General features: G+C 38.8%; 1 protein-coding gene across 2 annotated transcripts in view; it reads left to right on the top strand.

Annotated features, from left to right (window-relative positions):
- The window catches only part of LOC107701180 (engulfment and cell motility protein 2-like), an 11,388-nt gene extending 4,541 nt beyond the window's left edge, over nucleotides 1-6,847 (top strand). For both annotated transcript variants that reach the window (XM_016503151.1, XM_016503150.1), the window contains exons 4-8: nucleotides 2,294-2,366; nucleotides 2,459-2,509; nucleotides 2,618-2,787; nucleotides 2,951-3,050; nucleotides 6,666-6,847. In XM_016503151.1, coding sequence (XP_016358637.1) covers nucleotides 2,294-2,366; nucleotides 2,459-2,509; nucleotides 2,618-2,787; nucleotides 2,951-3,050; nucleotides 6,666-6,821 — 550 coding nt within the window. In that variant the 3' untranslated portion in view covers nucleotides 6,822-6,847. The remainder of the gene's footprint in view (nucleotides 1-2,293; nucleotides 2,367-2,458; nucleotides 2,510-2,617; nucleotides 2,788-2,950; nucleotides 3,051-6,665) is intronic.
- The last annotated feature ends 6,557 nt before the right edge of the window (nucleotides 6,848-13,404 follow it).

Below are 13,404 nucleotides of genomic sequence, written 5' to 3'. Positions count from 1 at the left end.
GAGAGGTTATTATGTGAGTATAGGAGAGCATAAGTCTAAGTGGACGTCCATGACATGCGGAGTCCCACAAGGCTCAATTCTTGCACCGCTCTTGTTTAGCCTGTATATGCTTCCACTAAGTCAAATAATGAGAAAGAACCAAATTGCCTTTCACAGCTATGCTGATGATAGCCAGATTTACCTAGCCTTATCTCCAAATGACTACAGCCTAGGGATGCACCGATACCACTTTTTTCAGAACGAGTCCGATACCGATACTTTCATTTTTGGTACTTGCCGATACTGATACCTATATTTTCACAGCATTTGTAATTTTTTTTAAATATTGGGTACAGAAACAAAATACTACTACTACTACTACTACTACTAATAATAATAATAATAATATGAATCATGTTAGTTACGTTACATTATACGAGTGCACGCGTACTATTTTGGTGATGTAATTTGCGTCACGTGCAGTGTACACGGACCCTCGCATATGAGTAAAAACCGAAGTATACTTTGGCCTTAAAGCAAGCTAAACATGCGCAGCGCGCACAGGTTTGTATTGGTGCAGAATGAGAGAGACACTTATAGCCTAGCGCATTTCACCCAGTCTGCTAGTTTCACTTTTGCTTTAAATAAAGTTGTGTATGCTTGACGTTTAAAGTAAATGCTGTTTATAGTGAATGCCCCTGTCATTTTTGTTTGTTTTATATTTACGATTTAGTTTAAATCCAAATGCATGCGCTAATGGAGCGAATTTCTCTTTTGCTTCAATCGTGTATGCTTGACGTTTAAAATAAATGTTGTTTAAAGTGAATGCCCCTATAATTTGTTTGTTTTATATTTACGATTTAGTTTTAATCCAAATGCATGCGCTAATGGAGCGAACAGCAATCAAGATCATGCAACAGAAGTGCACGCTCTCTCACTCTCTCTCTCCTTACCGTCAAATAACTTTAGTAAGTTTTGCATTATTTTACTTACTTGCTTTTGATATATCCGACCGAACTACAAACTTTCCAGTGATGTCTGTGAGATATTCACTCGACAAGCTCGCGCATCTGTGCATCCGTGCGCTCAATCCACTCAGCACACTCTGCTTATTAGCTCGCACACATTCGCTATACAGGCATGAATAATGATCGTTTAACATTATATTAATTACTTACATGTACTTCATAGACATCCTTAATCTCTAATAACTCCATTCTACTCTCTGTTGTTCTGTTGTCTGTGTTTCTTTTTCTGGACACAGCTCTATTCACACGCTGTTTGGTATCGGCTTTTGGTATTGGGGCATTTTTACGAGTACGAGTTCGAAATGTGCTATATAAATAAACTTGCCTTGCCTTAAAAAGTCAGAATTTCGAGATAAACAGAATTGAAAGATATAAACTCGCAAAGTCAGAATTGTGAGATTTAAACACAGAATTCTGACTTTTTTCTCTGACTTTTTTTGCAACTCTGCAGTTCTAAAAATAAATAAATAAATAGATACTAAATAATATTTTTGACTTCAATAAAACCAGTTAATTGAGATGCTACCATTTTTTAGTACATATTATATTCATACACTTCCCAGGAAAAAGCCTACATTGTGATATAAACCAATACTGGGATATAAAATGGCACTCATAAATATTATAAGAGAAAAATGCATAATTCTGAGAAAAAAAAAAAAAAAAAAACAAGAAAAAAAGTCAGAATTGTGAGATAAAAAGTCACGTAGTAACTTTTTTATTCCGTGGCTTCCAGTGAGCTTCCAAACACTGTTATGCTGTTTATGTAAAATCATCAAGCACATTTTAATATTTATAATTGTTTATACATTGCCAACAATGCTCTTGTTTTTTTACCATTTCACATTTCTGTGTTGAAAATTTTATATTTAAAACATTAATCTCATAACATTTATTTATGCATTTATAATTGTTTTAATTGCATTCATGCCACCCATTTTTATTTAGGTGGTTAACATAAACATCAAAGTTAATATGCCCCTTACCTTAATTATTCCAAAGTATTCAGATTCAGTAATATGTTACAAAATACTTTTTAAAGCATGAATTTTGTAATCTGTAGTGAAATACATTTTAAAAGTGACCTTCCCAACCCTGAATGTGCGTTTAAATAAATCGAATAATGTGCTGTTTAAGGCTTTTCACATCTTTAGAGTTGATTTTCTCTAGAGTTTAAGCCAATGTTATCTCATTTATGATGGTATTGTGTCATATATTATATCTCATATGTAGCATGAGAAGACTGAGGGCTCATGGGCTCATGCTGTGAGGCTTGTGTGTTGTAGGTGGTCTCTGTCGGGTTCAGAGCAGTTCGCCCTGCGTTACGCTGACGGGCCGCAGCTCTACATCACTGAACAGGTCAGACTCTCACTCACAGACATCCTCATGAACGGAGCTCTAGCGAGGTCCAGCAGTTGTTTGATTGATCTCCGTGTGCCTGTGTGCTTCAGAGTCGCGCTGACATTAAAAACGGCTCCATCCTCAGACTGGCCATCTCTCCTGTAAGTCTGCCGCAGTCACAACACGTTCTGCTAGACTCAAAGGAATGCTGCAGATCTCGAGGCCTGATGCTGACTAGACTAACTAGTGGCTGGTGTTTTGTTGTGTAGATGCGAGCGGCTCGACAGCTGCTGGAGCGCATCCAGTCTCATGGGATTGATGCGCGTCTGGAGGCTCTGAAAGAGCTGGCCAAACTCTCTGCTGACCCCGCGTTCGCCACAGAGTTCATCAACATGGAGGGCCTGGCAACGCTGGTGCGGCTGGTGGAGAGCGGCACGCAGTACGAGTCCTACATACGTCTGTGATTGATTGAGCAGCTCATACAAGTCTCATTTTGGGCCCCGTGGCCCCATGTTGCACAGCTTATATTTGCGGGCCTATAATCTGTTGCAGTCTGTGTGTTTCAGAGCCGTGTGTTCGAGTGATTTGTCTCTTGTGTGTAGTTTTGGGGAGATGTTGGCCTTCACCCTCACAGCGTTTCTGGAGCTCATGGATCATGGCATCGTGTCCTGGGATCTGATATCCGTGTCCTTCATCAAACAGGCAAGTGAAACACATTTAACAGAGTCTTGTATGTGTATTTCCTCAGTACTTGCATTAGTTCAGGATTTAATAGAATGCATTCAGCATTTTAATTTTGCATTGGAAAGTATTTTCTTGATGATGAACAGATGTTGACTGTCTAATGCGCGATGGGGTTCAGAGATGAGTGCTGCTGTAGTGTCATTTGAAACTAGTTAATACGTCTGTTGAACTAATAATTTGTATACACAGATGGCACTCAACCAGAATGAGCTTTTTTACGCCGCCGCGTCTGCAGCTTGTTTTAACCACAGGTTATCAGGCGAACGCATCAAAGCGCATTTTCGCAAATAGCAGTCAACTTTATGGGTTACATTTGACGGCTGCAGTCAGTGGAAAATCAAAGAAAAGCACTGCAGTTAAAATACTTCATATTCACCGAAGCAAATTTTGTTTGTTATTTAGAACGAATTCAAGCAGTATAAATATCAGGCCTGTGCTTATATTTACGGTAACACTTTAGAATAGGGAACAGAGCATGTGAGCGAAGCGGAGTGGTGTGACGCTCCGCTATGTTTTCCGCTCTATGGACGTGCGCTCCACTCAGTCGCTCTAACCGCCCAAGCAAGCGCTCCGTTAATATTCCGCTCACGCTCGCCGTAAACCAATTCCCGCTCAGATCCCGCTCTGACATACAATTTCTCTAGTAGGCCTAATTGTTTACTGTTTGTAACGAAATTCTTGGATTATTGTCTAAAATTAAGCATGCTGATAAATAGCAATTATCATGTTTCAGAGCGAAATTCTTACATTCTTCTTAATTTTATTAATTGTAATGTATTAATTAAAATGTATTAAATATATGAATCTAACCTTAGCAAACCTACCTAAAATGCAAAAACTGAAAAAGTGTATTTGATTTTCGTTAACTTTATTTCCGTGAAAATAGCTGCCGTTGTTGTGCAATAGAACATTCAAAACAGGCTCATTAAAACACAAACGCACACACACGCGAGATGAAATGTACGTAGATCTTTACAAAATACACCTGGATTATAAAGCCTGTGAAAAGAACACACAAGATAAAATGCACTTAAAGAACGCTTGGATTATGAACTGACGTCAATGAAAGAAACACACTTTCTAGTGTCAAGTTAAAATAGACCATAACTGCGGGGAACTGTGGTCTATTAAAACGTCTCTTGATGTTTACTGGATTTTAGAATTTACTTTAAGAAACATTAGCTTGGACAAAGTGTCAGGCTTCAGCATTCGGTGTGCCCGAAAACACTCGCTCAGCGCTGGAAGAACCACTGGGGATGCTGAAGATTTTGCGGGCGACCTTGGCTAGTTGAGGGAGGGATCCAGCACTGGTTTTCCAAAATCCTAGTACGTCTTCCTGTGGACTTTTTCTCATTGAGCCCGGGTAATCCTCCATCTGACCTCTGGAGGTGTCAGCTACACTCGAGTTACTCTCATATGAGCCGAAAATGCGCACCTTCTTGGGAACGCTTCTGACCTCAGTGACTGTGTCTACACCACTGCATTCTGCCTCCCTGACAACGCGTCGTTGTAAATTCCAGTGTTGTAAAACACCTTCATATTTCTGAAAAATATGCTCAGCTGTGTGGTGTCCTTTAAGATGTTCACAGGACAGCAACACAGTGTGACCATTGAACACTTCATCAACGAAACTTGCCACAACACCCAGAAAGCTGTGTCCTCTTCTGTTTGTCCATATGTCTAACGTAAGCGCGAAGCCATCTCCTAACTGCATCAGCTCCCTAAGTCTGCCTTCCATCTCACTAAGAGCATTTGGCATCAGTGTATCACGCACTGTACTGTAGCATGGAGTGGTGTACCCGGGCTGGGCAATGCTGACAAAATGACGCATGCCCTCTCGTTCACCTTTTGTCAGAGGTTCATAACCCTCTCAGTTTCTTCTCCCTGCTCATTCTTAACTTTGATTTTTACTTTACATTTATGTATAAGGCTTGCAACTTCATTGAAACAATATCGGAACTCCATAACTACTCTACTATTCTCGATCTCTACAGATTCTCGATCTCGAACAAGCAAATCACCAAATGGCATTCTGGGTTGAGCGAGCGGCGCTGAGCGTATTGAGCGAGCGGAGCGGAATCTTCAGAAAGGCGCTCTGCGCTCTCAAGGAAATATTACCACTCCGCTCCCCGCTCCGCTCACATGCTCTGATAGGGAACACTTATTCACTCTTAACTACGACTTTTCCCTCAATAAATTAATAATTTGCTGCTTATTAATAGTTAGTAAGGTAGTTGTTAAGTTTAGGTATTGGGTAGGATTAGGGATGTAGAATAAGGTCATGTAGAATAAGGCATTAATATGTGCTTAATTAGTACTAATAGCTAATGTTCTAGTAATATGCATGCTAATAAGCAACTAGTTAACAGACCTTAAAATAAAGTGTTACCATATTTACTCTAAGCTACACAGTACTATACCATATTTTAGAAAATGAAAATAGTACAATGCGGCATAACATAAATGAAAGTTTCTGTCTCTCTCTCACGGACACACGCGCGTCTCATGAAACAAAACCAAGCGAAGCAACACTGCATGCTATTTTGTATATAATACTGCGACACTTTGCAAAAACCTGCTGGAGAGCCTAATATTTGTTGCTCAGTGTGAAATGGACATGCTCCATCTAAAAGAATGTCTCTGCGATTGGAAACACGTGAGGGATTGTTCTCTGTGGTCATTCAGAGAAATGAGTTCGGCCGATCTTCAAGTAATTTTCACAAAAGGCTAACATGTAAATGGATATGTAATATCTCATTAAATGACAAAATGCTTCAGTTGTATGGTGTTGACTAATTCATGTTTTATTTTCTACATTTTGGATGGATTCCCCCAAACTCTGTACCAAACACACAAATGACACGGACTTCAAATCATATTTTTTTCCTCATCTTACATCAGCTCACACAGGGAATGTGATTCTATATGAACACTTGCAATAATTAATAAATGTAACTTTTCATGCAGAATTGAAAAGGTGTAAACCAATTCACAGAGCGCCACACATGATATGCAGGAAAAAAGGTATCAACTCACATGAATGATTTATTAACCATCCGTTTTCACTGAAATATGAGGATGAAATAATAGTGAATAGCCTAAAAAAACGAATAAATGAGTAAAAGGTATGTATTTAGGCCTATTATTATTATTAATGTTGTTGTTGTTGTTGTTGTTGTTGTATATTTAAACATGTTTTAATTAATAAAAAGGAACAATTTAATAAAAAGTGATCAACAATTTCTTAATTGATGATTAATCATTTTCGGCTTGTCATGGGCAGGGCTTTGTATGGGAATAGATGTGTCAAAAAAGGACAGATAACAGACAAGTCTGCGTGACCTGCTGAAATGCATCAGCGAATTGACAATATTACTGTTTTTACTGTATCTTTGATCAAATAAATGCAGCCATGGTGAACAGAAGAGACTAATCTTTCAAAAAAAGAATATACAAAATCGTGCTGCCCCAAAGAGAGTTCAAGTGGGATGTGCTGTCAGTGTTTAGTTAGCTGGTTTTCTGGTAGACTGAAGCTGATGTAGTGAATGATGCTGTCAGTGATGTGTGTGACAGATCGCGGCTTACGTGAACCAGCCCATGGTGGACGTGTCCATTCTGCAGCGCTCACTGGCCATCCTGGAGAGCATGGTGCTGAACAGCCACAGCCTGTACCAGCGTGTGGCGCAGGAGACCCCTGTGGCGCAGCTCATCACACACCTGCAAGTGTGAGCACATACACACGCACACACACACTCTCACACTCACACTCTCACACACACACACACACACACACACAATTAGTGTCTGTGCTATTTTTGTCCAAAAGATATGAGCGATAAAAATGTCTTTGTACTAGTGATGCAAAGTCCGATTCATTTCCGCGAACCAGTTCTTTTCGGACAGATCGTCTCATTGAACCGGTTCAAAAAGCCGATTCATCGGTTCCTGATGTCATCAAGCAATAACGTCTGTACGCATTTCTTTTCTAACAACTCAGTGACGTTGTATCAATGAAAAATTCAAATAAATAATTTGTCAACACATATGAAACTTTAAAAAAATACAGTTATTTGTGGTAAAGCATATTGCTTATTATTACCATATAATTCACTTAAATTAATGGTGTTTGTGGTCACAGTTTCATTCGCGGATCCTCAGATACGACTTACTGACCAATATTGACTAGCCTACAACTTGGATAAGATTCCTAAAAGTTTCGCAGCTACAGCACACATCGCGTATCCTCAGATACGACTGACTGACCAATATTGATTAGCCTACAACTTGGATACGATTCCTAAAAGTTTCACACCTACAGCACACATTAACAGACATTGATGCACAAACGCGGATATGTTCTATATGTCTACAGTATAAAGAATGAATAAACCAGTCTTATAAACTCCTTGATTTCGCTTAAGCAACTTTAAATATTATATGCATGCACAATAAACTATTGTAAAATGTATTTACGTTGCAACTTTACAGATCTTCTTTATGCACCAAGAGCTTGTAACACTCCAAAGAGAAAGGAACAATTGAAATCGCATCATATGACCCCTTTAAGTTAGATTCAGTTCGATTTGTGAACCGGCTCGACCAGTTACTTCCAGAGAACCGGCTCAAAAGAACGATTCGTTCAAGAACCGAACATCACTACTTCAGACAGAGTAAACGCAGCCGAACCTGAAGCTGCTGAGCGGCATTTGGATGAATATGTAAATATATATACTGCGCGCTTTCCTCTCAATAACAAAATAAACACATCAAAAACTAATAGCGGTGAGAAAGCAAAAGTTTAAAACGCATCTGATTACAGCGATGCAGATGTTGCACGAGCTCTGCAGTTCAGTACTCCAGTAAAGTCCAGTCACGTCATGTTTATTTATATAGTACTTTATCAGTGTTTCCCCTGCCATTATATTGGGGGGCACCCCGCCCCCTTGAAGATTAAGTTAATTTTATTTACTTTTATTTTCTCTATAGCACCAGATCACAACAGAAGTCATTTAAAGTTACCTTTTCTATAGAACAGGTCTATACCTTGTTCTTTTATTAAACAAACTAAATAGCCTTATGTTATTTATCTCATTTATTTTATTTACACGATGACATGTTTCTGTCTCTACGTTACATGGTCGCGCTCTCTGTATCACGCACAGTGGAGTTCCCCCTGATGCGCACACACAAGTGAACACACTCCCACTCCCACTAGTAATTGTAAATATTAAGCCGCAAAACGACTATTTAAATATTAATTTCGTGTGTTAATGAATGGCGCAGATGCGCGGTTTTGTTTACTACTTGTATTGAAGCACGCGTGACTCTTCCGGTGATTTCAGCATCCCCCCCCCAAAGCCGTAAACCTAGGGGAAACACTGACTTTATGCAATAGATAGCCTTAAATCAAGCAGCTTTACAGTATTAAACATGGAAAAACCAGAGTCAGTGTCGCTTTCCGTTAGAATTACAACTTGATTTTCTGTTATAAAGCAGCTCTGCACACTGCTATAAAGCAGTGTGGAGCTAGCTAATGATAAAATCTTTTTATTAGTGGGAAAAAACATTTCATTAAAGTGATTGTTTGGTTTGCAGAGATCAAAGCTTGATCTAGCTCAGGACTGTTTTGATTATCATAACCCTATAAAGTGTTTTAAGAGAGATTATGTTGTGAATAAAATAGTTTATCCAAAAATAAAATATCTTATCACTTAACCTTTATTTTGTTTCTTATCTATATGACTTAAGGAGATGTTAGGCAGAATGATGTGTCAATCAGTTACTTTTCATATAGCTAATTAAATGGTGAATAAGAGTTTCTCTGCCGTCTCATTTTGTGTGCCAAATATATTTATTTGTATAAATTCATTGTATAACTGTAATTACATAATATGACTTTCAAAAGCTGAAGTGATTACCTTAATGTATTTGTTAGAATATGTATAACTCAATATTTTAATGAATTGCAACAGCTGAATAATCAATAAATGTCTACTGATTAATCAGCGAAATAATCGATGATTAGTCGATTAATCATTCGAATAATAGTTAGATTAATCGATTATCAAAATATTCGTTTGTTGCAGCCTTAACGCACACACACACACACACACACACACACACACACACACACTCACTCACTGACAGGTGCTCCACGCCTCTGACCTCTGATGGGCCACAAAATATCACAAGAATATTAGGCAGTTAAAGGAGTCATGAAATGCAGTTTCAGACTTTTAGAGTATATTTCTCGATGTAGTTTGCTAAGTTTTCTGCACTAAAAAGGTCCAATATAAAATGATAATTTTTCATCCTCATTTTCAATCTGTGAAAGACACTGAGTTTGAAGGGGCTCTTCCAGAAATGGAAGTAGACACTCTGCTGTGATTGTCTACAGGCCCGGCGCCAGGACGCATGACTTGGGGGGGCTTTTATATTTCTTGGGGGTTGCGCTTACTTTCAAGTGAACGCTTGAAAGTAAAATACATTATTTGGGTAACACTTTACAATAATTAACTAACACTTTAATACACTTTAATACATTAACTAACATTAACTAATGGAGCCTTATTGTAAAATGTTACAAGTATTTGTAATTAAAGCATATACGTTCACAAAAACACTTAAATTAAACAGAAAGCAAGCAGGTGCATGATTTGGCATGGCAGCCAATACAAATAATTAATAACCGTTTCCTTACCTAAATCCTGCGTTTGGACCAGGCTCGGTTGCAGAATCACATCACTTTGTGCTTCTGAAATTAGGCTATTATCTTTTTTCTATATAGTGTAGTAGTTAGCTATCTCTGTGTCGTACGTGGCCGCTTGTCAAGCATGAAAAACTTTTTATTTAAATTCTGAATAAAGAAAGAAGAAGAAAACAGATCCTAGACCAGGAGTTATGGGCAGCTTTTCCATCTAAAAGTAATCAGTTAGACTGTTTTACACTATGAGTTAGACTATTATACACACGAAACTAAAGTCCGGCCGTCCGCCTCTGTCCGGAGTGGGGGCACAGAGATGTCCAGGGGTGGGGCCGAGAGCTCCGGAGTTTGGTTTGCAGAGATCAAAGCTTGATCTAGCTCAGGACTGTTTTGATTATCATAACCCTATAAGGTGTTTTAAGAGAGATTATGTTGTGAATAAAATAGTTTATCCAAAAATAAAATATCTTATCACTTAACCTTTATTTTGTTTCTTATCTATATGACTTAAGGAGATGTTAGGCAGAATGATGTGTCAATCAGTTACTTTTCATATAGCTAATTAAATGGTGAATAAGAGTTTCTCTGCCGTCTCATTTTGTGTGCCAAATATATTTATTTGTATAAATTCATTGTATAACTGTAATTACATAATATGACTTTCAAAAGCTGAAGTGATTACCTTAATGTATTTGTTAGAATATGTATAACTCAATATTTTAATGAATTGCAACAGCTGAATAATCAATAAATGTCTACTGATTAATCAGCGAAATAATCGATGATTAGTCGATTAATCATTCGAATAATAGTTAGATTAATCGATTATCAAAATATTCGTTTGTTGCAGCCTTAACGCACACACACACACACACACACACACACACACACACACACACACACACTCACTCACTGACAGGTGCTCCACGCCTCTGACCTCTGATGGGCCACAAAATATCACAAGAATATTAGGCAGTTAAAGGAGTCATGAAATGCAGTTTCAGACTTTTAGAGTATATTTCTCGATGTAGTTTGCTAAGTTTTCTGCACTAAAAAGGTCCAATATAAAATGATAATTTTTCATCCTCATTTTCAATCTGTGAAAGACACTGAGTTTGAAGGGGCTCTTCCAGAAATGGAAGTAGACACTCTGCTGTGATTGTCTACAGGCCCGGCGCCAGGACGCATGACTTGGGGGGGCTTTTATATTTCTTGGGGGTTGCGCTTACTTTCAAGTGAACGCTTGAAAGTAAAATACATTATTTGGGTAACACTTTACAATAATTAACTAACACTTTAATACACTTTAATACATTAACTAACATTAACTAATGGAGCCTTATTGTAAAATGTTACAAGTATTTGTAATTAAAGCATATACGTTCACAAAAACACTTAAATTAAACAGAAAGCAAGCAGGTGCATGATTTGGCATGGCAGCCAATACAAATAATTAATAACCGTTTCCTTACCTAAATCCTGCGTTTGGACCAGGCTCGGTTGCAGAATCACATCACTTTGTGCTTCTGAAATTAGGCTATTATCTTTTTTCTATATAGTGTAGTAGTTAGCTATCTCTGTGTCGTACGTGGCCGCTTGTCAAGCATGAAAAACTTTTTATTTAAATTCTGAATAAAGAAAGAAGAAGAAAACAGATCCTAGACCAGGAGTTATGGGCAGCTTTTCCATCTAAAAGTAATCAGTTAGACTGTTTTACACTATGAGTTAGACTATTATACACACGAAACTAAAGTCCGGCCGTCCGCCTCTGTCCGGAGTGGGGGCACAGAGATGTCCAGGGGTGGGGCCGAGAGCTCCGGAAGGATGAAAGGAGGAGCTACGACAGTGAAAGAGGAGAGAGGATCAGGCCTGGACTTCTCTCGTCTTTCACTGTCGTCACTCCTCCTTTTATCCTTTCGGAGCTCCTCTGTGGGACTCGAGACTGGTGAGTGGTGCAGGTGTCGCTCATTATCAATTACTCCACTGGCCTCGCTCCGTTCCCACGGCTCTCGGCCCCGCCCCCACTCGTCACAGAGCCCAAGATAGAAGAAACTGAAAAAACGCACCTACAGCATTGTTTCATCATTGTAATTGCTTCATTTTCAGCATATTGTTTTAAAAGGTATTTTATTACTTGTCATATGTTGGTACGTACTGATTTTGTTAGCAACACTCATACAGTGATACGCCTGGTGTCTTAATAGTATTAAATGTACTGAATGTACAGTTCTCTCCTGTATCGGTAGCCAATGAGCTCGCTGCTCAACATTCAAATATATGACTAGTGCTTGCCGTAGCAGTTGCAGCTTGCTTCAGAACAGCGAAATCAACATCTAAGATAAGTGAATGCTCTTCTAATCCATATCGCTGTGTGTATTGCGTGGTCTGCCTAATTGAATTCAAAAATGAGCAACCATAATCAAGTTTAAACTAAGTGTCCTGTTAGCAGTTTGCATTGTATGCAGGAGCGAATATTAAGCATATTAGCAGCAGCATTTAGCATCTGTGTTTATACAGCTGGAGCAAAATGCAGTTTAGAGCATATGTAATCGCTACGAGGACACGATAGTAACGGACATGAAACAGGTTAAATGAAATAAGCATTCTTGTGTATGCATTTCAACGGGGTTTGCCATATACATCGACGATTATCCCAGTGTTCACGTTCGTTATTTCTAAGGTCGATGTTTTCATTGTGATGAGTGTGTGGTTGATTTCAGCTGCACGCAGCGTCAGGTGCTCATGCGACATGTGCTCTCTCTGTGCTGTGTAATTCAGAAAACGGAGAAAGAACATTTATATTCTGATTTTTTCAGTTCATTCAGGTCAGTTCACCCAGGGGTTTTGTGCACTGTAACGTTGTCAACTTTTATCTGCACAAGAGCATGCATCAGCTAACTTTGTCCGTCTCATCATTGCACAAACATGAATTAACAAGCTGTTACACTGCCGCTGGGACTGATGAAGTGGAGAAAGTAACAGCAGTTATCAAATGACTAAATTATGATATTTGCTCAGGTGGGTGCCGGTCGGCTTGGTAGCCCAGGCACACACAGTCATAGGCCATTAGTGTTAAGACGGTCGGCGTGGTAGCCCAGGCACACATAGATAGTAATACATGCGGTTCACATGGCTCTTCGGAGCAGCAGCAGTACATATGTCTTGGTGATAGATCTGCTTGTTGGGGGGGTGTTTTGTTCTTGTTTTAGCTTGTATTGTCCCTTCTATGTCTCCTGCTTTGTGGGGGGTGGGGTATTTCATGTATGTTATATTTGCAGCTGGCTTCTGCCGATGCTGTAAGGAATCATTCTTCAAGTCATGACATTTTGATGCCAGAAGATAGACTTTATTTTTCAGATTAAATAAAGCCGAGAAAAACTCTGTAGAGCAATCTCCAGACTCTTTTTCTGTACTCTCTTACATACTGTTCGTTCTCTAGGCGTGTTCAATACATTTCATTCATATTTGTTAAGGGATCATCACGATGTAGTCATGAGGCCTTAATTTTATGTTCTGTGAAAATAAGGGACCTATTATGTGCCATCATGTGCTTATCATGTACTTCACCATATGTCTGCACATTCCATTCTCATACAGATTTCTATACAT

Source organism: Sinocyclocheilus anshuiensis, unplaced genomic scaffold (assembly GCF_001515605.1).
Source record: "Sinocyclocheilus anshuiensis isolate Anshui unplaced genomic scaffold, SAMN03320099.WGS_v1.1 scaffold1874, whole genome shotgun sequence".
NCBI lineage: Eukaryota > Metazoa > Chordata > Actinopteri > Cypriniformes > Cyprinidae > Sinocyclocheilus > Sinocyclocheilus anshuiensis.
The sequence above is the reverse complement of the archived record's forward strand: the minus strand, read 5'-3'. Positions and strand labels throughout refer to the sequence as shown.